This window comes from Microcaecilia unicolor, chromosome 2 (assembly GCF_901765095.1).
Source record: "Microcaecilia unicolor chromosome 2, aMicUni1.1, whole genome shotgun sequence".
Classification (NCBI taxonomy): domain Eukaryota; kingdom Metazoa; phylum Chordata; class Amphibia; order Gymnophiona; family Siphonopidae; genus Microcaecilia; species Microcaecilia unicolor.
In genome coordinates, this window is record NC_044032.1 from 230,816,460 (window position 1) to 230,841,973 (window position 25,514).

Consider the following 25,514-nt stretch of genomic DNA (forward strand, 5'->3'; position numbering starts at 1 on the left):
GACATTATTAGATTACTACTTTGTGAGGAGCAACACTTTATCTTTACTTTCAACACAGTAGAGCCATTCAGAACCAGACCTGTGACTTATTAAAATAATTTTTATGACTGTACTGACATGTCCAGTTTTAGTGTAAATTTATAGTACCGGTTTTTGTTTTTACATTATCTTCTACCTTTTTATTTTTTGATATGCATTAATATAGATTAGCAGTGGTGTTTTATTGTTGTATTATGTTTTGGTTTATGCCTTTTATGGGTGACTATATATATATATATATATATATATATATATATATATATATATATATATATATATATATATCATAAGTAATATGTGCTTTCCATTCTAACCCCCTCCCTTTTTGTTTTGTTTTAAATGCAGATATAATGACCTTATGGAAAATGCTAACGTGCATCTAGCACGGCTTAGTAAACAGGGCCCTTAGTATTTATGAACAATTTGATAATTGGCTGGTAGTGCTTTTTTTGGTGCTTGTGCTGTCTTCTATCTTAATTTTTATTTATTTTTTGTTAACATGTTTCTTTTTATCACCCTTTTATAGCATAACATTTTTTTATATATATGACCTTTTATTTTTTCCTTGGACACAATAAAAGATCTGTTTTTAATTTTTTTTTGTTTCCCGCCAAGTAATGTAATTTTGATGTCGCTGCTGTACTCAAAAGCTATGCAAGGACACTGGTCTGTTTCTTAGCTCTTCAGTTGTTTTACTGAACCGTTTTCATTTGTGAGACATTAGTGTGTTTTTGTAGTTCTCCAAGATGCGCTGGTCTTGATCACTTTATCAGCCCAATATTTGTGATTTGTATATACAGCTTTTTCAAGCTGTTCCATTTTCATATTTACAGTTCCTTGTCACTTGCAGCAGATGAATCCAGGAACTGGTGAGTTAAGTCTGCCTACCAGCAGGTGGAGATAGAGATAAACAAACTAAAGGCAGTGATGCCAGACGGCCAGCCCCTTCCTCAGTTAGTATGTCTCTATCTCCTACAGGTGGTGGACGGCTTTTTCTCCAGCTCCTGGATTTAAAGCCTTTGAGGGTGCTCCTGGGCCAGTGGTCAGTTTGAGCCGGACATGGCAGACTGGTGGTGTCCCCTTTGGCAGCATACTCAATTGCTGGGTCCCTGCTGCACCTCAAGTTCCCTCTGAATAGGCTTTAGCTGTTCCTTTCCTTCCCTGTTTCTTCCTGCCTCCTCATTAAAAAAAAAAAAAAAGGGAAACAGAGCAGCACAGGGGAGTGTGTTTTTGTATTTCTGCTGTCCGAGTCCTCTTTGCTGTTGCCTGCTTGTCTGAGCCTGCCTCGCAGTATAGTCGGAGAGTTTTCTTCTTCAGCTCAGCTGTCAGTTCCCACGCTTTCCCGGTCCGGGGTAAGTCCTGCAGGGTTCCTGTTCATGGGCGGGGGATGGCAGCGGAGGCGGTTAAACGCTGTTCCTGATGCGGGAAATGGCGTTTGGCGGCGGGCCTTTGCAGCGCGGGATGCGCTGATTTGCCGGGACTCGGAGCGGTGGCCCCCCCTGAGAGTGTGCTTTCCTGCCTGGAGCCTGGCAATTCTTGCTCCATTTTGCGAGCGGTCACGGAGCTGGTTCCGGTAGCGGTTTTGGGTAGAACTTCTGCTATGCTGGTAAGGGAGTCAGGGGGGATGGCTGGCACTGTGGCCAGTGGTACAGGGGCCTTGGCGGCGACCTCCGTTGCGGGGGAGGGGTTTTCGCCAGAGTTTGTTTTGTTACTCCATCAGGCGTCTTTGTTGAAGAGGGCCCTGCCCCCCCCTCCCCAGGGGGTCTGGGAATAACCAAGAGTTTTGGGGTTTTTCCCCCAGAGGATTTCTCCTCCTTTAAGAAGCTTAGGCTTTTTGGGAGGTCTGAGGAGGGGTCCTGCATTCAGTCGCCTGCACCCCCCTCGGTGGTGGCTCTCTCGAAGCAGACGGGAATTGAGGACGCGGAGGACGGTGTCCTCACTGACCAACCAGAGGATTCCTCCGCTGTGAGGATTTTCCATAAGGAGGAGTTGTCCTCCTTTATCACTCAGGCACTGCAAGCCCTGAATATAGAGGACCTGGAGGTTGCGGCTTCTCAGGTGGTCAACCCCAAGATGGCTAGTACCAGATGGCCTTCTAAGGCCTTTCCGGTGCATGAAGCTATTGAAAAGTTGATTTCGGCCCAGTGGGCGGATCCGGATGGGGGATTGAAAGTGACCAGGGCTATGGCCTGGCTGTATCCGGTTTCAGTGGATAGTTTGGAGAAGTTTGCTCTACCTAGGGTGGATGCTCTGGTGACGGTGTCACTAAGAAGACTACTCTTCCAGTGGAAGGTGGTGTGGCACTCAAGGATATGCAGGACAGAAGGCTAGAGGACTCTTTAAAATGTGCCTTTGAGGTGGCCGCTTTGACACTGCAAGCTTCTGTTTGTAGTTCTTATGCGGCTAGAGCTTGTCTCAGTTGGCTTCATTCTGTCATGGATTCGTTTTCAGAGTCTGATTTGCCTGGCGCTTCTCAATTGCCACTGATGGATATTGGGCTGGCGTACTTGGCGGATGCTTTGTATGATTTAGTCCGTGCTTCGGTCAAACTCATGGCCTTGACCGTTTTCTCTCGGCGTCTTCTGTGGCTCCAGCATTGGTCCACTGATATGGCCTCTAAGCAGCGGCTTATTAAATTGCCTTTCCAGGGGAGATTGCTTTTTGGGAAGACCTGGAAAAGATTGTGAAAGATTTGGGAGATTCCAAATCTCAGCGTCTCCCGGAGGATAGAACCAAGTTTATGCCCAGGCAGGGAGCTTCGAGGTCCCGATTCAGGGAGTCAAGGTGGTATCGCCCGGGGCAGTCCAACGCGACCTTTCAGCGTTCTCGTTTTGGGCAGCGTTCTTCCTTTCGCAATGACAAGTGCCTGGCTGGACCCCCTCCTCTCGTCAGTGGGCTCTGGCTTGAGCCTCCCAATGATGGGGAGCAGGTCCACTCAGGAAGAGAGCAGATAGGTGGTCGACTTTCTCTATTTTTTCCAGAGTGGACCAGAATTACTTCAGACCAGTGGGTCCTCGATGTGGTGCGAGAAGGCTACAAACTAGAATTCTTCTCTCCCGTTACAGATTTTTTTCTGGAGTCCCGCTGTTTATCGTGGGCCAAGAGGACAGCGGTTCTGCAGTGTTTGCGAGAACTGCTAAGGACAGAGGCTATCGTGCCTGTTCCTCCTCTCAAGAGGCGCACAGGGCGGTACTCCATCTTCTTTGTGGTACCAAAGAAAGGCGGGGCTTTTCGGACTATTCTCGATCTCAGAAAAGTAAACCAATGTTTGCGGGTTCGTCACTTCCACATGGAGATGTTGAGGGCAGTTAGTGCTGCTGTTCTACCAGGCGAGTTTTTGACGGCTCTCGATTTGAAGGAAGCTTACCTCCACATTCCCATTTGGCAGCCACATCAGCGATTTCTCCGATTTGCAGTGCTATGTCAGCACTTCCAGTTTCAGGCCCTTCCTTTCGGGATGGCCACTGCCCCACGCACTTTTTCCAAGGTGGTGGCGGCGTTCCTGTGGAAGGAGGGGATTCGCATACATCCATATCTCGATGACTGGCTGATTTGAGCGACTACTGCAGACGAGAGTCGAGTGGTCACCGATCGAGTGGTTGCGGTGTTGCAATCCTTAGGTTGGGTGGTCAATCTGGACAAGAGTCACCTGGTGCCTGCTCAGAGTCTGGAATATCTCGGAGTCCAGTTCGATACGAAGTGAGGGAAGGTGTTTCTCCCCTAGGGGCGAAGGATCAAACTGCTTTCTCAGGTGCGGTCCTTGTTGACTCGTCGCGCTCCCCGAGTGTGGGACTATGTTCAGCTCCTCGGTTCCATGACGGCGACCTTGGAGGTCATTCCATGGGCAAGGGCTCACATGCGGCCATTATTATTTTGTTACCTGGTTTGTTAGCATCCCTAATTTTGATGACATTTCTGCATCTGTTCATCCTGGCCAGATGGACGGTATTACACTCCTGTTACTATCTTTTTTCTGGTCTGGGCTTCCACGATGGTATTTTTAAACAATGTCAGTGCCCGATTTAAAGTCCTAACTTTTGCGGCTGATCCTTTTAGCTTCTTTTTAACCATTTATTCATTTTGTTGTAGTCACCCTTTTGAAAACGAAATTCTGCTATGGTAGATTTCCTTAGTGACTTCACTCCAGATATCAGCTCAAATTTGATCATGTTGTGACCTCTGTTTCCCAGCGGATCCAACACAGTTACCTAGTACATAAGTATTGCCATACTGGGAAAGACCAAAGGTCCATCAAGCCCAGCATCCTGTTTTAAACAGTGGCCAATCCAGATCACAAATACCTGGCAAGATCCCAAAAAGTACAAAACATTTTATACTGCTTATCCTAGAAATAGTGGATTTTCCCCAAGTCCATTTAATAACGGTCTATGGACTTTTCCTTTAGGAAGCCGTCCAAACCTTTTTTTAAACTGTGCTAAGCTAACTGCCATTACCACATTCTCTGGCAATGAATTCTAGAGTTTAATTACACGTTGAGTGAAGAAACGTTTTCTCCGATTCGTTTTAAATTTACTACATTGTATCTTCATAGCATGCCCCCTAGTCCTAGAATTTTTGGAAAGCGTGAACAGACGCTTCACATCTACCCGTTCAACTCCACTCATTATTTTATAGACCTCTATCATATCTCCCTTCAGCCGCCTTTTCTCCAAGCTGAAGAGCCCTAGCTGCTTTAGCCTTTCCTCATGGTAATGGTGTAGAGTTGTGGGGAGTGGATTTTTTTTGGGGGGGGATTTGGGGGGCTCAGTACCCAAGGGAAGGGAGCTATGCACCTGGGAGCTATTTTAATTTTTTTTTTTTTTTTTTTTTACTTTTTAAAAGTGCCCCCTAGGTGTCCTGGCATGTGAGGGGGGCCAGTGTACTACAAATGCTGGCTCCTCCCACAACCAAATGCCTTGGATTTCGCCGGGTTTGAGATCCCATCCCCTTTTTCATTTTCGTCGCCCTTCTCTGCATCTTTTCTAATTCCACTTTATCTTTTTTGAGATACGGCGACCAGAATTGAACGCAATATTCAAGGTGCGGTCGCACCATGAAGCGATACAAAGACATTATAACAGCCTCATTTTTGTTTTCCATTCCTTTCCTAATAATACCTAACATTCTATTTGCTTTCTTAGCCGCAGCAGCACACTGAGCACATGCCCTGTATTCTGCTAAGGACTAATCTAAAATAGCTCCCCCCTCCTGTCGGTTCTTGGACCAGTTTCTCCAAGAAGCAGTCACGTATTACATCAACAACTTGCAAAGCTAAAGGTGGACAAAGCCATGGGACCGGACGGGATCCACCCCAGAATATTGAGGGAGCTCAGAGAGGTTCTGGTGGGTCCTCTTAAAGATTTGTTTAATAAATCCTTGGAGACGGGAGAGGTTCCGAGGGATTGGAGAACGGCGGATGTGGTCCCTCTTCACAAAAGTGGTGATAGGGAAGAAGCTGGAAACTACAGGCCGGTAAGCCTCACTTCGGTTATTGGAAAAGTAATGGAAGCCATGCTGAAGTAAAGGATAGTGAATTTCCTGGAAGCCAATAAGTTGCAAGATCCGAGACAACATGGTTTTACCAGAGGGAAATCTTGCCAAACGAATCTCATTGAATTCTTTGATTGGGTAACTGGAGAATTAAATCATCGACGTGCTATAGACTAATCTACTTAGATTTTAGCAAAGCTTTTGACACGGTTCCCCACAGGAGGCTCTTAAATAAACTCGATGGGCTGAAGATAGGTCCCGAAGTGATGAACTGGATTAGGAACTGGTTGACGGACAGACGACAGAGGGTGGTGGTAAATGGAGTTCGGTCGGAGGAGGGAAAGGTGAGTAGTGGAGTGCCTCAGGGATCGGTGCTGGGACCGATTCTGTTCAATATATTTGTGAGTGACATTGCCGTAGGGTTAGAAGGTAAAGTTTGCCTATTTGCGGATGATACTAAGATTTGCAACAGAGTGGACACCCGGGAGGGAGTGGAAAGCATGAAAAAGGATCTGAGGAAGCTAGAAGAATGGTCTAAGGTTTGGCAATTAAAATTCAATGCGAAGAAATGCAAAGTGATGCACTTAGGGAGTAGAAACCCAAGAGAGACTTATGTGTTTGGCGGTGAGAGTCTGATAGGTACTGAGGGGGAGAGGGATCTTGGGGTGATAGTATCCGGGGATCTGAAGGCGATGAAACAGTGTGACAAGGCGGTGGCTGTAGCGATAAGGTTGCTAGGCTGTATAGAGAGAGGTGTGATCAGCAGAAGAAAGGAAGTGTTGATGCCCCTGTACAAGTCGTTGGTGAGGCCCCACCTGGAGTATTGTGTTCAGTTTTGGAGGCCGTACCTTGCGAAGGATGTTAAAAAAATGGAAGCGGTGCAAAGAAAAGCTATGAGAATGGTACGGGATTTGCGTTCCAAGACGTATGAGGAGAGACTTGCTGACCTGAACATGTATACCCTGGAGGAAAGGAGCAACAGGGGTGATATGATACAGACGTTCAAATATTTGAAAGGTATTAATCCGCAAACAAATCTTTTCCGGAGATGGGAAGGCGGTAGAACGAGAGGACATGAAATGAAATGAGGTTGAAGGGGGACAGCCTCAGGAAAGATGTCAGGAAGTATTTTTTCACGGAGAGGGTGGTGGATGCTTGGATGCTTGGTGGAGATGAAAATGGTAACGGAATTCAAACATGCGTGGGATATGCATAAAGGAATCCTGTGCAGAAGGAATGGATCCTCAGAAGCTTAGCCGAAATTGGGTTGCGGAGCAGGTGGGGGGAAGAGGGGTTGGTGGTTGGGAGGCGAGGATAGTAGAGGGCAGACTTATACGGTCTGTGCCAAAGCCGGTGATGGGAGGTGGGACTGGTGGTTGGGAGGCGGGAAGTACTGCTACGCAGACTTGTACGGTCTGTGCCCTGAATAAGGCAGGTACAAATCAAGGTAAGGTTTACACATATGTTTGTCTTGTTGGACAGACTGGATGGACTGTGCAGGTCTTTTTCTGCCGTCATCTACTATGTTTACTATCTAAGAATTTTGGCTTCCTAACACTCCCTGATGTAACATTTATCCAGTCAATATTGGGGTAATTACTTATTATAATGTTTCCAATTTCCCAGCTTTCCTAATTTTTGTAAACATTTCTTCATCTGACCATGCTGTCCTGGTGCAGGGTAGGACAGCCCTACCAGTATACTCCTTCCCTTCACACACAGAATTTCGATCCATAAGAATTCCATGCTGCTATCTGTTTGATGTAGAACATAATTTTGTTTGACTCAGTTTCCTCTTTAACATATAGCGCAACCCCCCCCCCCCACTCCAATTTGATCCACTCTATCATTGTCAGATAATTTGTACCCTGATAACACAGTTTCCCATTGATTGTCCTCCTTCCACTAGGTCTCTGCGATGTCTATTATATCTACCTCTTCCTTTAGTGTTACATACTCCAACTCGCCCATCTTATTTTTTAGGCTTCCATGGAAGAAAATCCTGGGGAAAGTGCTGCATATGATTGACAAAGACATATATAGGAAAGGTGTAGATAACGCATCCTTCATGGAAGGAAGTGTTTATGAATAACCTGCAGACCTTAAAATGGACAAAGTCATGGAGCCAGATGAGATACAGCCTAGCATACTGAGAGAGTTCTGAGAGGTTCTGATGGATCCTCTGAAGGATGGGAGCGGAAGAGTTTTATTATGTCCATTTCATGCTTCGGGTTCATTGTGTTGTAGAGTCTGGGCAATTAGGTTGGATCAGTAGGGTAGGCCTTTTTGAACAGGTTGGTTTTTAGTGATTTCCAGAAATTTATTTATTAATTTGTAGCATTTGTATCCCACATTTTCCCACCTATTTGCAGGCTCAATGTGGCTTACAATTATTCCATAATTGTGATCACCAATTCTGGAAAAAAGAGAAATACATAGAATATGGAGGTGATAGAGTGGAATTAGGCAGTGAAATAAATAAAGTTCATTTTCATAATAAGAAATAAAAGATAATTGGATAAAAACTTCAATCGTAGTAGATTGAACAATCAGGAATAAAGAGTTATGTTAGGTGTAGTTCTGGTGTAAATTTTATTATTGACATTTAGGATGGGTCTTTGTGGTATGTCTTCTTGAATAAGTTAGTTTTCAGTAGTTTTCGGAAATTATTTATGTTGTGTGTTGTTTTTATTGATTTTGGTAAATCGTTCCATATTTGCATGCTTATATAAGAGAAACTGGATGCATATGTTAATTTATATTTTAGTCCTTTGCAGTTGGGGTAATGGAGATTCAGGAACGTACGTGATAACTTAGTGGAATTCCTGATTGGTAGGTCTATAAGGCCTGACATATATCCCGGAGCTTCACTGTGTATGATCTTATGGACCAAAGTGCAGACCTTGAACGCAATATGTTCTTTCAGTGGAAGCCAATGTAATTTTTCTCTTAGGGGACTGGCGTTTTCGTATTTCATTTTTCCAAACGTTGTTTTCACGGCGTTTGGTAGTGCGTTCCACAACTATGTGCTTAAGTATGAAAAGCTGGATGCATAGGTAGATTTGTATTTAAGTCCTTTGCAGCTTGGGTAGTGGAGATTTAGGTATGTTGTGTGGATTTGGATGTGTTTCTGGTTGGTAGGTCTATGAGGTCTTTCATGTATCCTGGGGCTTCACCATTTATTATTTTATGCACTAAGGTGCAGACTTTGAAAGCAATACATACTTTTATAGGGAGCCAGTGTAGTTGTTCCCGGAGGGGTTTTGCGCTTTCGAATCACGTTTTTCTGAATATAAACATGGCTGCCATGTTTTGAGCGGTCTGAAGTTTCTTTATGGTGGCATGAGAAGGAAGTTGTCTACTTAGATTTCAGCAAAGCCTGCGATACTGTTCCTCATATGAAGCTTATAAGTAAACTGAGTGCTCTGCAGATCGATCCTAAGGTGATTAACTTTATCAGAAATTGGTTGACTGACAAAGCGTGGAGGTAAATGGAATTCACTTTGAAGGAAAAAGGGCAAGTAGTAGTGTTCCTCAGAGGTCAGTCCTAGGATTGATTCTATTCACTGGCTGAGTGTGATACTGCTTTAGGGTTAGGAAGGAAAGTTTGCCTTTTGGTGGATGACGCAAAGATTTACAAAGTTGTGGACACCTAGAGGAAGTAGACAACAAGAGAAGTGATCTACAAAAATTATAAGCATTGGCTAAAGCTTGGCAGGTAAGCTTTAATTTGAAGAAATGCAGAGTGATACATTTTGGTGCAGTAATACAAAGGAGCTGTATATAAAAGGATGAGAGAGGCTGAAGTGCATGGACCAGGAGAGGGACCTCAGGGTAATAGTGTCCCAAGATCTGGTGAAGCAGTGTGGCAGTGGCCAAAGCCAGAAGGATGCACAGAGAGAGAGACTTAACCAGCAGAAGGGAGGAAATGATGGTACTCCTGTACAAGGTACTTTTGGAGGTAATATTTTGCAAAGGATATAAAAAGGCTTGAAGTGGTTCAGAGGAAAGCGACCAAATTGGTATGGGGCCTGTGCCAGAAGATGTGAGAGAAGGGACTTGAAGACCTGTATATATGGATACCCTAAAGAAGAGGAGAAACGGGGTCAACATACAAAGTATTATATTTAAATCTTTTTTTATTAGCAGAAATATAACAACAATTCAGTAAGGTATATAAATGCAATAATTCCTACCAGTAACTAAGATCACTAAACAGTTTTAATTTTTCTCCCCCTTCCCCTCCCTCCCTCCACCCTGCTACCCAGCTTACATCCCTTGTCAATTCTATATTTACTAAACATTATGGGTGATAAAACAAATATACTGCAGAGCAGATAGGGATGCAACTTCCTCATCGTGAACACATTCTAGAAAAATTACTCTACTGAAATTAATCATCCCACCCTGCTGCCCCTTTCCCTTCCCCTTCCTTCCCTCTTACTAACTTCCCTCACTCCCACTCCCTAGTTCGTAATGGCTGAGTGGTGAAGGCATCCTCTGCCGTCGTTCCCTGCATTCCTGGGTCGGTCTCTGCCAGCCAGTTTTTGCAAAATTCTCAGTTTCGACATGGGATGAAGTGTATTCCAATATCTCTCCCACACTTTCCTAAAAGCGGACGAGTCTTTCTTCCCTCCACTATAAGGAGTATATCCACATAATTCCAAGTGTAATAGCTCTGTCACATACAAAGTATTAAATGAGCACATCTTTTTCAAAGACAAGGAAGCTATGAAACTATATAAACCCTCTGAGATCAGCCTTTGTCAAGTTGGAGAGGGACTTGGCACTTCTTGAACTTAAAAAAAAAAAATAAATTGTTGATGACTATTTGCATGACCTGCAGACACCAGCTGTTTCAGATACAGAGGAAGGGAAGGAGTTGTCACAGTTTTTGCTCCGTGTAGTGATAAGCCATGCATGCTTATAACAGTTATTTGGAAGAAGCAACCGGACATGGGGTGGTTAGAGTAGAAATGGAGAACTTATCTTTTTATACTGTCCAGCAGGCAATTGAAAACAGAGAAGTATCTGACGGTGTGCATAGCAGCCTGGGCCAGGAGACTGGAAACAAAATAAAACAGAGCTTCAGATATTTATTTATATCCATTCTTCTATATATGTAGTACTCATTTCTGTATACAATCAAATTGGTCATTTTTGCTAACACAAAATAAGGTCCTCAGTGCCCTGATAGTTTCGTTCCTGTTGCACTGTCACAGATCCCAGTTGGTCTCTGGTTGTCTCTTCACTTCCTCACCACTACAGTTCCTGTGTGCCTATCTCGTGTTTTTCTTCCTTTCTGAATGACTTGTACATGCTGTAGAATTTCCTGACTTCGACCTGTAGAAGAGGGGTCATGTAGCTGGATATTGTTATGTGGATTACTGGTGATAACACCAGTTATGCTGACATCACATGTCATCCTCCTCCCCAACTGATTACATGCTTGTGCTGAAAATCTGCACTGGTCAAATACTGCAGCACCCTGTAGCTGCCAATATAAGTTTTCTGCAGTGCTTCTATTTAGCAAGTTGAAGCTGAGTGTGAAGCATGTAGGCTGCTGGGTCACTAACTTGTTTGACCCCAAGACCCAAAAAAAGAGGAAGTGGGGAGAAAAAAAATAAAGCTTGTGTTTTCCTGATGTCTTTGTTTCTCTTTAGACAGACAGTGTTTTGTTTCATGCGCTTTTTAAAATAGTTAAAGAAGACCATATTTCCAGCTGTTGTAAAATTGCTGGTATTTTACTCCCAGCCTCACAACCTGTCCTGCAAAAACTCACTAGTTACTCTTGTCTTTCTTAGTACTGTACTTATATTGTTAACTTGAAAGGTATTAACAAGGTATTAACAAACTACTAGATACCGACTTGGTAACCACAACCAATACAGACATCCCATCTGCAGAAAAACTCACTAAATACTTCAATAAAAAAATTGCAAACCTACGCAACACACTACCCTAGGATAATACTGATATCGAAAATTTTATCAATGGTTTGGACCCAACCCTTGGAGAATACCCAGCGGACTGAACCTGGTCAAACTTCGCTCCCCTCACCGCCGAAACAGTTACCCAGGCGATTTGTAGGTTCTCTGATACTCACTGTAAATTGGATACCTGCCCCAGCTACCTGATAAAATCTGCCCCCGACCGCTTCATAGCAGACCTCACATCCCACCTAAACTACATGCTTCAACAAGGTCTCTTCCCTAAGGAAAATGGCAACATCCTACTCACCCCAATACCAAAAGATACCAAGAAAAAACAAATGAAATCACTAATTACCGTCCAGTAGCATCTATCCCATTGGTAGTCAAACTGTTGGAAAGCATGGTAACCAAACAACTTACTGATTACATAAATAAATTCTCAATATTACATGAATCACAATCAGGATTTTGCCTCCTCAATAGCACTGAAACAGTACTAATTACTCTCCTAGCCAAATTCAAGCAGGTAAACAGGTAAAAGCATACTTCTCCTCCAATTTGACATGTCTAGTGCATTCGACATGGTAAACCATAATATACTACTAAGACTCCTAGATTACTTCGGGATTGGTGGAAATATACTTAGTTGGATCAAGGGTTTCCTAACCACTAGAACATACCAAGTGAAATCAAATTCAAACATATCACCGTGGAAAGCAGACTGCGGAGTACCTCAAGGATCACCACTATCATCGATCCTTTTCAACCTAATGATGACCCCACTAGCCAATTCCTTATCCAACCAAGGCCTTAACCCTTTCATCTATGCAGACAATGTCACAATATACATTCCTTACAAACATGATCTGACAGAAATCACCAACGAAATCAAGCTCAGCTTGAACATCATGGACTCATGGGCAAATGCATTTCAACTAAAACAATACAGAAAAAACACACTGTCTCATCCTCTCATCCCAATACAATGCGAACAAACCCACAAATATAAACACCACAGATTACACCCTCCCTATCTCAGACAGCCTGAAAATCCTCAGCATTACAATTGACTGTAACCTTACACTAAAGAGCCAAGTGAAATCTACAACTAAGAAAATGTTCCACTCAATGTGGAAACTCAAACGCGTGAAACCATTCTTCCCGAGGGGAACATTTCGCAACTTGATACAATCAATGGTACTAAGCCATGTAGACTACTGCAATGGAATTTATGCGGGATGCAAAGAAGAAATCATAAAGAAACTTTAGACTGCTCAAAACAAACCCCTCTGAGGAAAAACTGCACTGGCTCCCAATCAAAGAACGTATTGCTTTCAAAATCTGCACCCTGGTTCATAAACCAGCTTATTTTCGAAAGTGATAGCCGGCCATCTTCCGACACAAATCAGGAGATGGCCAGCCATCTCCTAAAACCGGCCAAATCGGTATAATCGAAAGCCGATTTTTAGACACACTCGCCGGCATTCCGTCGCGGAGGCGGCTAAACTTCAAGGGGGCGTGTCGGCAGGGTAGTGAAGGCGGGATGTGGGCGTGCTTACGAGATGGCCGGCTTCAGCTGATAATGGAAAAAAGAAAACCGGCGATGACAAGCATTTGGCCGGTTTTACTTGGTCTATTTATTTTCACGACCAAGTCTCAAAAAGATGCCCAAACTGACCAGATGACCACCGGAAGGAATCGGGGATGACCTCCCCATACTCCTCCAGTGGTCACCAACCCCCTCCCACCCCAAAAAAAAAAAACTTTAAAACATTTCCTTCCTAGGAGGGGAAGCCAGTTGGCCAGCTCGTAAAAAAAAAAAAAGGATCTTGCTGATCAGTTATGTTGTGACTTACTTGTTCAGGAGTGCTGTATTTTGTGATACTGTTTTGAGAAATGTTCAAGAAAGACTTCATACAAATTAAAAAAGTCCCTACCATTCATTTTCCTTTGATGGCCGTCCCTGACGTGCACTTCCCTTAATGGCCATCTTTCTCTTCGAAAGTGCACTTCTCTTAATGGCCGGCTTTCTCCCCAAACAGGGAAATCAAAACAGCTGTTGCTCACAGTTTTTTTTAGCAGTAACAGTGGGATTTGAACCAGCCACCTCTGCATTACAAGACCAGTGGTGTAACCACTTAGCCACAGCTCCACTTACTTGGGTGTCCCTCCCTTTTGATTATACCCCTTCAGGTCTCTCTCAGCCAATCACAGTGCGTTAAGCTGTCTGTGAGTGGCTGAGAGAGACCTGGAGGGGTATAGTCAAAAGGGAGGGACACCCAAGTAAGTGGAGCTGTGGCTAAGTGGTTACACCACTGGTCTTGTAATGCAGAGGTGGCTGGTTCAAATCCCACTGTTACTACAAAAAAAGCAGTGTGCAAAAACTTTTGATTTCCCTGTTCAGGGAGAAAGACGGCCATTAAGAGAAGTGCACTTTCGGAGAGAAAGAAGGCCATCAAGGGAAAATGCACGGCAGGGACTTTTTTCATTTGTATGAAGTCTTTCTTGAACATTTCTCAAAACAGTATCACGAAATACAGCACTCCTGAACAAGTAAGTCACAACATAACTGATCAGCAAAATCTAAACATCCAGAAGTACCAGTGCACTACGAATGCTGGCCCCTCCCACGGCCAAATGCCTTGGATTTGGCCGGGTTTGAGATGGCCGGTTCCAGTTTCCATTATCGCTGAAAAACAAAGTCGGCCATCTCAAACCCGGCGATCTGTGGCATTTGGCCGGCCCCAACCGTATTATCGAAACAAAAGTTGGCCGGCCATCTTTTTCGATAATACGGTTCCGGCCAGCTGTTGTGGCGCCGCCAAAATAGATTGCCGGCAATCAATTTCGCCGGCGCCGTTTGATTATGCCCCTCAAAATTATCTATGGTGAAGCCCCGGGATACATGACAGACCTCATAGACCTACCAACCAGAAATACAGCCGGATCAACATGAACATACCTAAATCTCCACTACCCAAGCTGCAAAGGACTCAAATACAAATCAGCTTATGCATCCAGCTTTTCCTACATAAGCACACAACTGTGGAACGCACTACCAAAAGCCGTGACAACAACGTACGACCACCTAAACTTCCGGAAATCACTAAAAACCAACCTGTTCAAAAAGGCATACCCTACCGACCCAACCTAAATGCCAGAACCCTGCAACACAACGAAACCAAAGCTTGTAATGGACATAACATAACTCTTCCTCTCTACGATTCCCTAATGTGTCTGTAACACATGAACCTTATCTTACCACAACATGTTTGTATTTGTTTTCTACCGGAGTTGGCGCATGCCTTTATGGTACTATGTAAGCCACATTGAGCCTGCGAATAGGTGGGAAAATGTGGGATACAAATAAATAAATACAAACCAGCCTTTACCAGATATGGGACCATGGTAGAACTAGAGGACATGAATTGAGTTTGCAAGAGGGGCGACTCAGGAATAATGTTCTCCTTTTTCAAGGAGAAGGTGGTAGGTACCTGGAATGCCTTCCCCATGGGAAGTGGTGGAAATGAAAACAGTAACGGAATTCAAAAAAGGTTTTGTAGGATAAACACAAAGGAATCCTGTATAGAAAGCATGGAACCAAACAAGCTTAGCAGTGATTAGATGGCAACACCAGTAATTGAGAACAAAGCCAGTGCTGGGCAGACTTCTACGGTCTGTGCCGATTGTGACTGGACAGATTTGGATGGGCTGGAGTGGGGCTTCGATGACAACTTCAGTGCTTGGAGAACAAGGCCAGTGCTGGGAAGACTTCTATGGTCTGTGCCCTGGAAGTGGCAGGGACAGATCAGGATGAAGTATGAGTTTATCTTGTTGGGCAGACTGGATAGACCGTGCAGGTCTTTATCTGTCATCATCTACTTTGTTACTATGTTAAGGAGGTGGATTTGGACTTTTGTAATTCTTAGAGTGAAACAAGTCTAAATATGAAAATAATTCACGAGGAGGGAGGGATGGGTAGGGGAGGGCTTGTTCTTTGGGGAATTGGGGAGGGGGTTGGAGGTTGGGGAAGTGGGGTGGGGGGAGGTTTATACAGTGTTGTATCTGTTTTAATCCAACATTGCTTTCAAGGATTGTACTGTTTTTCCTGAACTTATGCTGTATCAGTGATGTAATGTTGTTAATAAAAATGATTGAATATAAATATGAAAATAATTCTCTATAAGATAAGATGAATGGATGCAGATGAGTAATGCTTACTTACTGTCATTTGCTTGTTCCAAATAAGAAATTTTATCATTTCAGCCTGATGCTGCTTAAGAACATAAGAATAGTCCCCCTCAACTATACCTGTTCCAAGCTGAAGGGCCTGCAATATTGTTGCTATGTCTCATGGTCTGCCTCCTGGTGCCAATCTGCTTCAGTAATGGCACAGTAAGGCAGCTAATTAGATTAGGTCACTCCAGGAGCATGTATAAAATGAAACAGGGCTGTCATTCACAGGCCCCTCCCCCCCCCCAATTCTATAAACTTGTGCACTCAAATTTCCAACTAGTGCACAAGTTATAGAAAGTCCAGTAACTTAATTAAATAATTGGATGTTGGAGTTAATTCATTGGTTATAATTGGCCTTAGTTGATGCTAATTGGCAAAATTTAGCAGTTAGACAAATAACTGCCCTTGCGTGCGCCTGAGGCATGAGTTGCTGCCCCTGGCGTCCTCTTCCCACTTGCTGGACTAACGGATATACATTGGTCCCTGTGTTCCTTTTATATATATATATTATTCACTTTTGATACCTCTCTTTATAATACAAACAGTTAAAGTAATAAATTTGCATATATAAATATATATATATATATATATGCAAATTTAAATGTTTTCCTCCTAGTGTTCTTATAACATCCTCCGGAGAGCTGCCGCCGCTGCCTTCTCTCCTCTGCTTTTTTTTGTCTTGACTAAAGTGTATATTCTTTTCTTGCGACTTCTTAATTTGAATTTATGGTTTATAAAAGAAATAAATGAATAAAGACATTGTTAAATTGTTGAAAAATCAAAGGACAAGTTACTTGGAAATGTGATTAATCATTGTAACTATTTGAAGAAGTTTCTCACACAGGAAAGGTGTTTGAATCAGTGAGAAATTCTGGGCACCATAAGAACTGTTACATTTTAAACTTTCTCTTCTTTTGCCTCCTCTGTTGTAGACCACCAGGGCAGAGTTTGACTTGCCAGAGTACTGTGTGCGCAGAAGGTACCAAGACTTTGACTGGTTGAGAATTAAACTTGAAGACTCGCAACCGACCCATCTGATTCCTGTAGGTAGTAAGCCACAGTGATAGTTCATAATTACCTATTGTTTGTCATGTCCACTGTAAACTACTTTTAGATTGGTGGTTCTTCCAACCACATCTCCAAAGAGAAGCTGTTAAAAATGCCTTTCACTACCCACAAGTGAGGCTTGCTATATTTTTCTTTTTAAGAATTCTTTTTCATGTTTGACCAAGAAAGAAAAATCTTTAAAGTCAGTTTTCCTTATGCAGCTGAGGTTATTCCCTTACCATATTTAGATTACTGTAACTCCCTATATGGGGGATCACATTGAATCTTTTACAAAGATTACAGCTCCTTCAGAATATGGCTGCTAGGCTGATTTTTAGAGTTAATACATTTGAAAGAGTGTCTCCTCTTTTTAAAAAGTTGCACTGGCTGCTAATCCATTCATGTATCAAATTTAAATTAGCTTTCATGGTTTTTAAAACTCTTAATGAATCAAAATTCAGTTTTTGTCTAATTATTTAATTATGTTGTCTATGGGGTGAGACATTCGCTTTAAACGTTCTAATATCTTACTGTTTCCAAATTTAAAAGGAGTTAGGTTAAAAAGTTATTTGAGTAATTCGTTCCAGTATCTAGGCCGTAAATGTTTGGAATGAAATTCCATATCAGATTAGATCTATCTCTTTTTATTTTTTATTTAGAAAACAGTTGACTCTTTTATTTTCAGATGTAGATTTAGTTTAATTTCGTCTATTGTATTTTGATGTGTTATCTTGTAATTACATCTGTTAGAGATGTTCTTGTAATCTGCGATGAATCCAGTAGAGAAATAGCGGAATATAAACTATATATAGAATAGATTTAAAAGGTGAGAACATAGGGGGACAGTGTGGATTGTAGGATAACAGTTGGTGTTTTTTTGGGTTTTTTTTGAGGGGGGGGGGGTCTGTCTCTTGGGGTGAAGCTTTTCTGTATAATATAAGAACAGCCATATTGGGTCAGACCAACGGTCTATCTAGCTCAGTATCCTGCTTCCAGCAGCGGCCAATCCAGGTCACAAGTATCTGGCAGAAACTCAGTTAGTAGCACCATTCTATACTTCCAATGCCAGGGCAAGTAGTGGCTTCCCCCATGTCTAAATAACAGACTATGGCAATGGTTCCCAAACCTGGTCCTGGAGGCACCCCAGCCAATCAGGATTTTGAGATATCCACAATAAATATTCATGAGAGATATTTGCATGCACTGCCTCCACTGTAGACCTCAATTATATCCTTCCTCAGCCGTCTCTTTTTCATACTGAAGAGCCCTAACCTCTTTAGCTTTTCCTCATATGGGAGCAGTTCCATCCCCTCTATCATTTTGGTCACTCTTTTTTTGAACCTTTTCTAATTCCTCTATATCTTTTTTTCTGAGATGCAGTGACCAGAATTGAGTACAATACTCAAGGTGAGGTCGTACCATGGAGTAATACAGAGGCATCATAATATTTTTGGTGTTATTTTGTATCCTTCTAATAATTCCTAGCATCGTGTTTTGTTTTGTTTTTGCCACATGGCTTACCAGTGGTAGAGGTGGGAAGGAAGGAAGGGAGGGGGTTGAAAGAAGGAATAGGCCAATTCTGGTTTTCAACTTATCTCCCAAATCAGTGTGGTGTTGTGAGAGTTAATATAAAAAATCAAACTTAATGGATTTGCAGCAGAGTGTAAATCTCAGGTAGCTACAGCAAAGTGAATTGATGGGTTCTGTGGACTTGATCCATCTTCTCTGATGTGGTGATTTGGTAGATGATTTTGAAGTTGAAGTGACCTGTGGTATGAAACTTAACTTTTTGCCATGTGAATGGGCAGGGCATGAGAATAATTTATTTACTAACGCAGAAGATTCAAACAATTTTTTTCCTCCACCAACAAATACATGTCTGCAAAAATGAAGATGAAAGAATGAATGTTTCTGCTGTTGAGTTTGTGGGAGTTCTGTGTCAACTTAGTAGAGCAACTTCCTAAAAGTTGGAAGCACTGTGTAACTTAAAAATTCAGGGTCCTTCAGCCTTAACACTGCTTAACTTGGCATCAGTGGCTTAGCAAGGGCGAGGCGGTGGGGGCGGTCCGCCCCGGGTGTTATCGGGTGGGGGGGGGGGGGTGCTCTGCTCCCGCTGCTCCGCCTTTAAAAAATTTTTTTTCGAAGCGCCGGAGAGTGACAGGCAGCGCGCCTCGCGTCTGCCCTGCTAGTAAAGAAGATCTCGCTGACGTCGCCCTTACCACATTGAGTCCCCCCCCCCCCTCCTCTGAGGCAACTTCCTATTACCGCGAGGGTGGGCGGGACTCAGTTTGGGAAGGATAACAACGTTGAGATCTTTACTAGCAGGGCAGACGCGAGGCGCGCTGCCTGCCGCTCTCCGGTGCTTCGAAAAATTTTTTTTAAAGGCAGGACAGGGTAGGAGCAGCAGGAGAACGGATCTCAGCTGTCGGGTCGGGGGGGGGGGACTCAGAGGGGAGAAGGGGATTGGGGAAGGTTGGGGGAGCTCAGAGGGGTGATTAAAGGGAATTAGGGAGGGTGGGGGAGCTCAGAGAGGGGAGAAGGGCATTGGGGAAGGATGGGGGAGCTCAGAGGGGTACTTAAAGGGGATTAGGGAGGGTGGGGAGCTCAGAGAGGGGAGAAGGGGATTGGGGAGGCGTGGGGGAGCTCAGAGGGGTGCTTAAAGGGGATTAGGGAGGGTGGGAGAGCATCAAGCAGGGGAGAAGGGGATTGGGGAGGGGTGGGGGAGCTCAGAGGGGTGCTTAAAGGGGATTAGGGAGGGTGGGAGAGCATCAAGGAGGGGAGAAGGGGATTGGGGAGGGTGGGGGAGCTCAGAGGGGTGCTTAAAGGGGATTAGGGAGGGTGGGGGAGCTCAGATGGGTGCTCAGAGAGGGGAGAAGGGGATTGGGGAGGGTGGGGTGCTCAGAGGGGGGAGGGGAGTGCTCAGATGGGAGAAGGGGTCTGAAGCTGGAACTGGAGTCTGACAAGGGGGCAGAAGGGAAAATGGGTCCATTCCTGGGGCAGGTGGAAGAATGGGTCTGGGGCTGAAAAGGGGGGATGCAAGGCATATGGTGGATGAAGGGGGCTGAAGCTGTGGGGACTAGGGGCTTTAAAGGGGACAGGGAGAACTGGCTGGGGCTGAAGCTCGGGACTGGTGAGAGAAAAGGGCTGGGGTTGAAACTAGGGGCTGAAAAGAGGACAGAGAAGTGGCTGGGGGCTGAAGCTCGGGACTGATGGGAGAAAAGGGCTGGGGACTGGTGGGATAGTGGGGCTGAAAAGGGGGGCAGGTGGGAGATGTGGGCTGGGGCTGGAACTAGGGGCAGGTGGAATAAGGGGGCTGGAACTGGGGGCTGAAAAGAGGGGGCAGAGAGAGAGAGGGGATAGAAGGGGGGAGCGTGAGGGAGGGCAGACCCTGGATGGATGGTAGAGGGAGGGCAGACGGATTGAAGGGGCAGAGAGAAAGGGCAGATGGTGGGTGGAAGGGGAGAGAGAAAGAGGGCAGACTGGGGCAAATGGTGGATGGAAGGGGCAGAGATAGAGGGCAGATGTTGATGGAAGGGGGAGAGAGAGATGGCAGACTGGGGCAGATGGTGCATGGAAGGGGCAGACACTGGATGGAAGGGGCAGAGAGAGAGAGGGCAGACACTGGATGGCAGAGAGAGAGCGAAGACAGATGCTGGATAGAAGGAAGACAGTGAAAAGATGAGGAAAGCAGAAACCAGAGACAACGAACTGTAAATATATATTTTTATTTTTTTGCTTTAGGATAAAGTAGTATTGTAGCTGTGTTAATAAATGTTTATAATAGAACATGTAAATAAGGTAATCTTTTTATTGGACTAATTTTAATACATTTTACTTTCGGAGAACAAACCCCCTTCCTCAGGTCAGGATAGGACACTGTAACAGTACTATACTGAATTGACCTGAGGAAGTATGTTTTGGCCTCTGAAAGCTAAATGTATTAGTCCAATAAAATATTATTTGTTTTATTTCTATTTGTTAATTTGTAAAGTGGTGATTGGTATTTGTTAGTTTTATCAAATTTACATCTGCTGTCTTTATATTTTGCACAGTACTAGAGGACCATTTTCTGTTTCTGTGGTGTTGCATTGTATGCAGAGTCTGGCATCAGGGGTTCAGTTTAATTTTTGTCTAAATAGAAAGTTTATGATTAATTATTCTATAGTGGATTAGGGTGTATCTGTATTTGTGAAAAAGTCATGGCTTTCGGTTGGCATTGACTGTGCAGGATCGACGATCTGTACTAATTTTTTACAGTAGGTGAATTGATGTTCTAGTGCTCACTGTAGTGTTTAAGATGCTTTCCTTTTCTTTGCGTGACTCGTACAAATTACTGCTTATGGTATGGTAGAATTGCTCTATAGGTCCTGAGTGTTTTGTATTCTCGGTATGCCTAGTACTGGATTTCGGGGGTGGGGGGTGTTAAAAAATGACCGGCCCCGGGTGTTAACTACCCTAGCTACGCCACTGCTTTGCATAGCAGTGTGCTGCCTTCTCTCTCCATCCAACTGTGATATCCTTGGGTTGTAGCGTTATTTATCAATAATCCTGGTATATTTAGCGTTATTTATCAATAATCCTGGTATATTGTTTACTCTTTCCAAGAATACTAGGACTAGGGGGCATGCAATGAAGTACTAATTAGTAAATTTAAAACAAATTGGAGAAAATATTTCTTCACTCAATGTGTAATTAAACTCTGGAATTCATTGTCAGAGAATGTGGTAAAAGCAGTTAGCTTAGCGGGATTTAAAAAAGGTTTGAATAATTTCCAAAAAGAAAATTCCATAAGCCATTATTAAGATGAACTTGGGAAAATGCGCTGCTTATTTCTAGAATAAGCAGCATAAAATCTGTTTTACTCTTTTGGGGTGTTGCCAGGTACTTGTGACCTGGAGGATACTTGATGGATCTTCAGTGTGTTACAGAATGGCAGCGCTTAGTTATGGTCATTATAAGCTGGATCAGTTAATCTACATAAGTGGTTTGGAAAGAGACTTCCATAATCCAGTTCATTTTTCTATTGAGTTTTTGAAGAACCTTTGGTTCCCACCCTCTTACCAAAGTGCTGTGCTCCCTTACCAGTATATCGATCACAGTGGATTATTGTGTTAAGTGTCCTGTACCATGAACAAGAAGACACTGTGGCAGCTTTGATATTCATATTGGGTGTGCTGAAAAATGGTTCTATAGGGGTTTTTTTTTTTGTTTGTTTTTTTTTTTTGGAGTAGGAGAGTTAATGATGAAATAAGCATATGTGGCTAGAAAATTGTAAAACTTACTCATGCTTATCATTCAGAAGTTTACTGCTTTATTGCATGAATAGTCTAATACGATCACTACTTGTATGGTCCCACACTGCAATTCCTGTGCACAGTTAACTGTGCTGAGAGTTCTATAGAAGTCCTTTTTTTTTTTTTTTTGCTACTTAATATATTTCTTGCAAGGTTATGTTGTTCTTGACAGAACCCCTCCTTTTTTTTTTGTTTGTAGCCTCTGCCTGAAAAATTTGTGGTTAAGGGTGTTGTTGACCGTTTCTCTGAAGAGTTTGTTGAGACCAGAAGAAAAGCTTTAGATAAGTTCCTGAAAAGGATTGCAGATCACCCTGTGCTCTCTTTCAATGAGCACTTCAGCGTATTTCTCACAGCCAAGGTAAGCACAAGCCCAGTGGTGGCCCTACCATTAGGCCAACTGAGGCGGGGGCCTCAGCGGCACTTTTCATGGTGTGGTATTTTGCTCCTTTTTCCACCCCCCACATTTGCCATGATCTGGCTTCTTCCCCCTTTCCCAGAGTCTAACTTTTTTTTTTTTCATTTTCCAAAATGTGGCGGAGGCTGCAGCAGCAATTCCTATACACTGCCCTGCCACCAACACTGGCTTCTTCTCTGTCCTGTAGCCCTGCCCTGTCTCTGAAGAAACAGGAAGTTATGTCAGAGAGACGGGCTGCAGTAGAGGGAAGAAGCCAATGCCGGTAGCAGGGCAGCTTATGGGAATTGCTGCCACTGCCTTTTGAATAAAAAGGTATACTCGGGGAAGGGGTGAGATGCCAGACCGTGACTGGGGGGAGGGAGTTGGGGGAGAGAGAGACAGTGTGAAGGGAGAGATGGGGGTGGGGGACCCAGGGGGACCATCTCATCATCTCCTCAGGTGGCAAATTGCCTTGAAATGCCCCTGCACCACCACATATGATCAATTACAGTGCTGGACTCAGTATTCCAAACTCTGTTCTTCTGTATCACACAGCCAGTCAGGTTTTCTTGCTATTCAATATGAACATACATGAGAAATTTGCATGTACTGGGTCTCTCATGTATGCAACCATATATTGGGCATATTGCTTGTAGATAGCTTGAAAATGAGACTGTGGAGTTACAAGGACAGTTTTGGGTGCCTTTGGCTTACCTGTCATAGAAGAAAACAGATCAGAAAGCCTGGAAGAATAGAACTAACTGGACAAATAGGACTGTATGCTAATTGCGATTAACGCTGTAATTAAAAAATGAATCACATTTCATGATTAGCCACCCACCCACCCAGACAGGCATCTCTTGCTCACCTCAGGGACTTCCGGTGGCTCTCTCGTCCCTTCCCAGTTTACCTCATTAGTTGTCTTGCAGTAAATCTTCGCCCTACTGCGGCCGGCAGCATATTGAAATGCTGCTTCAGCCTTCAACAGGCTTTTCCTTCTGACCTGTTCCGCCCCCTTCTGGCACAACTTCCTATTTTTAGAAAGGGGTGCCGAGTCAGTAGGAAAGTCCGGTGCAGGCCGAGGCAGAATTTTACGCCGACAGCCATTACAGGGTGAAGATTTACTGCAAGACAACTGATGAGGTAAACCGGAAGGAGAGAGCCGCCACCACCTTCGTCATTGTTTGGGAGAGATGGTGGGAGGGCAAAAGAGAATATTGGAGGGAGGGGGAACCGAGGGAAAACGCGGGGGGGAGGGGCATATTTTAGATAGAGAATGGGTGAAAGCATGGGGGGGGCACATAGAGGGAGAGAGAAAGGTGAAGGCATGGGGGGCGGTGGGAGAGAGAGAGAATGGGGGAAGGCACAGGGGCATAGGGAGAAAGAGAGAGAATGGGTGAAGCCACAGGGGGGCACAGAGAGAGGGAGAATGGGTGAAGGCACAGGGGGGCACACAGGAATGGGTGAAGGTACAGGGAGAGAGAGAGAGTACGGGTGAAGGTACAGGGAGAGAGAATGGGTGACGGCACAGGGGGGCACAAGGAGAAAGAATGGGTGAAGGCACGGGGCACAAGGAGAGAGAGAGAATGGGCGAGGGCACATGAGAGAGAATGGGCGAGGGCACAGGGAGAGAGAATGGGTGAAGGCACAGGGAGGGGTGAGAGTGGGTAAAAGGCACAGGGAGGGGGTGAGAGTGGGTAAAAGGCATGGAGAGAGAGTGGGTGAAGGCACGTCAGCACAGAGAGAAAGTTGGTGAAGGCACGGAGAGAAGGAGAGAGAATGGGTGAAGGCAGGGGTGCACAGGGAGAAAGAGAATGGGTGAAGGCATGGGGGCACAGGGAGAAAGAGAATGGGTGAAGGCACAGGGAAAAAGAGAATGGGTGAGGTACAGGGGGGCAGAGAGAGAGAAAATGGGTGAAGGCACGGGGGTGCATAGAGAGAGAATGGGTGAAGGTACGGGGGGGGGCACAGAGAGAGAATGGGTGGGGGCACAGGAAGAGAGAGGAGAGAATGGGTGGGGGCACAGGGGGACACAGATAATGGGTTAAGGCACGGGAGGGAGAGAATGGGTGAAGGCTCTCTCTTCCCCCCCCCCCCCCCCCCCAAAGCTACAGTACCTGTTCAGTGACTGGTGGGGTAGCTGAAGCCTTGCCAACTGATGAAATTCACTTTGAGTCATCCCCTTCCTCCTTGTACTGCCTCAGGAACTTGGAAGTCAGCGGGGTGCCTCCAGCCACCAATGCTTTTACTTCTCAAGCATGCTCAATTTGTGCATGAACTGAGCATGCTTGGGGAGCACCAGCATCGGCAGATGGAAGCACCCCGCTAACTTCCTCACGAGGAAGAAGGGGGGGGCACTTAGGCAGTGGATTTCTTCAACTGGCTTTGGCATCCCCACCAGCAAAGGCATGATATCCAATGTGAGGGGGGAAGGAAGGAGAAGAAATGTGCTCCCCCCTATGAACAGCTGGCTATAGCCCGACTTTAATTGTGCGATTAATCGTGAGACTTAAATTTTTAGTCGCTCGATTAATCACGATTGAAAATTTTAATGGGACTACAGCTCTAATTCAGGCATTTCCTACCAGCAAGTAATCCATGCAGCAGTCAGGTAAGAAGCCAGTAGGGATGGGCAACCAGAAAATTTTCATGTTATATTTTTCTTGGGGGGGGGGGGGGGGGTTCCCCCTCTGGAACAAATGTTACAGATATGTACTCTTATTAAACAGTATGTGCTATGTGCAAAGAGGGCACATGCGTTAACCATCACATATGCACACACTGTCAGAAAAGAGTGCACCCTCATTGTGAAGAGTGTGAACTATTATTGTGCCACATGGTTTAAAGTAAGGTTCAAGGGAAAAAAGGATATGGATGGTTGGATGCCATGAATAATTTGAGATGTTAACAATTTTTATTGACTACAAAGCATAGTAACCGTAGCCAACATAAAGGTCAAACATTAAACAAATTATGTACACTTACATGAAAAACATAAACAAATTTTATTATTTAATAATTGTTTCTCCGAGGACAAGCAGGCTGCTTGTTCTCACTGATGGTGACGTCCACGGCAGCCCC

General features: G+C 44.3%; 1 protein-coding gene across 2 annotated transcripts in view; it reads left to right on the plus strand.

Moving 5' to 3' along the window:
- The window catches only part of SNX30 (sorting nexin family member 30), a 187,085-nt gene that overhangs the window by 99,224 nt on the left and 62,347 nt on the right, over positions 1 to 25,514 (plus strand). For both annotated transcript variants that reach the window (XM_030193775.1, XM_030193774.1), the window contains 2 exons: positions 16,631 to 16,741; positions 22,239 to 22,397. In XM_030193775.1, coding sequence (XP_030049635.1) covers positions 16,631 to 16,741; positions 22,239 to 22,397 — 270 coding nt within the window. The remainder of the gene's footprint in view (positions 1 to 16,630; positions 16,742 to 22,238; positions 22,398 to 25,514) is intronic.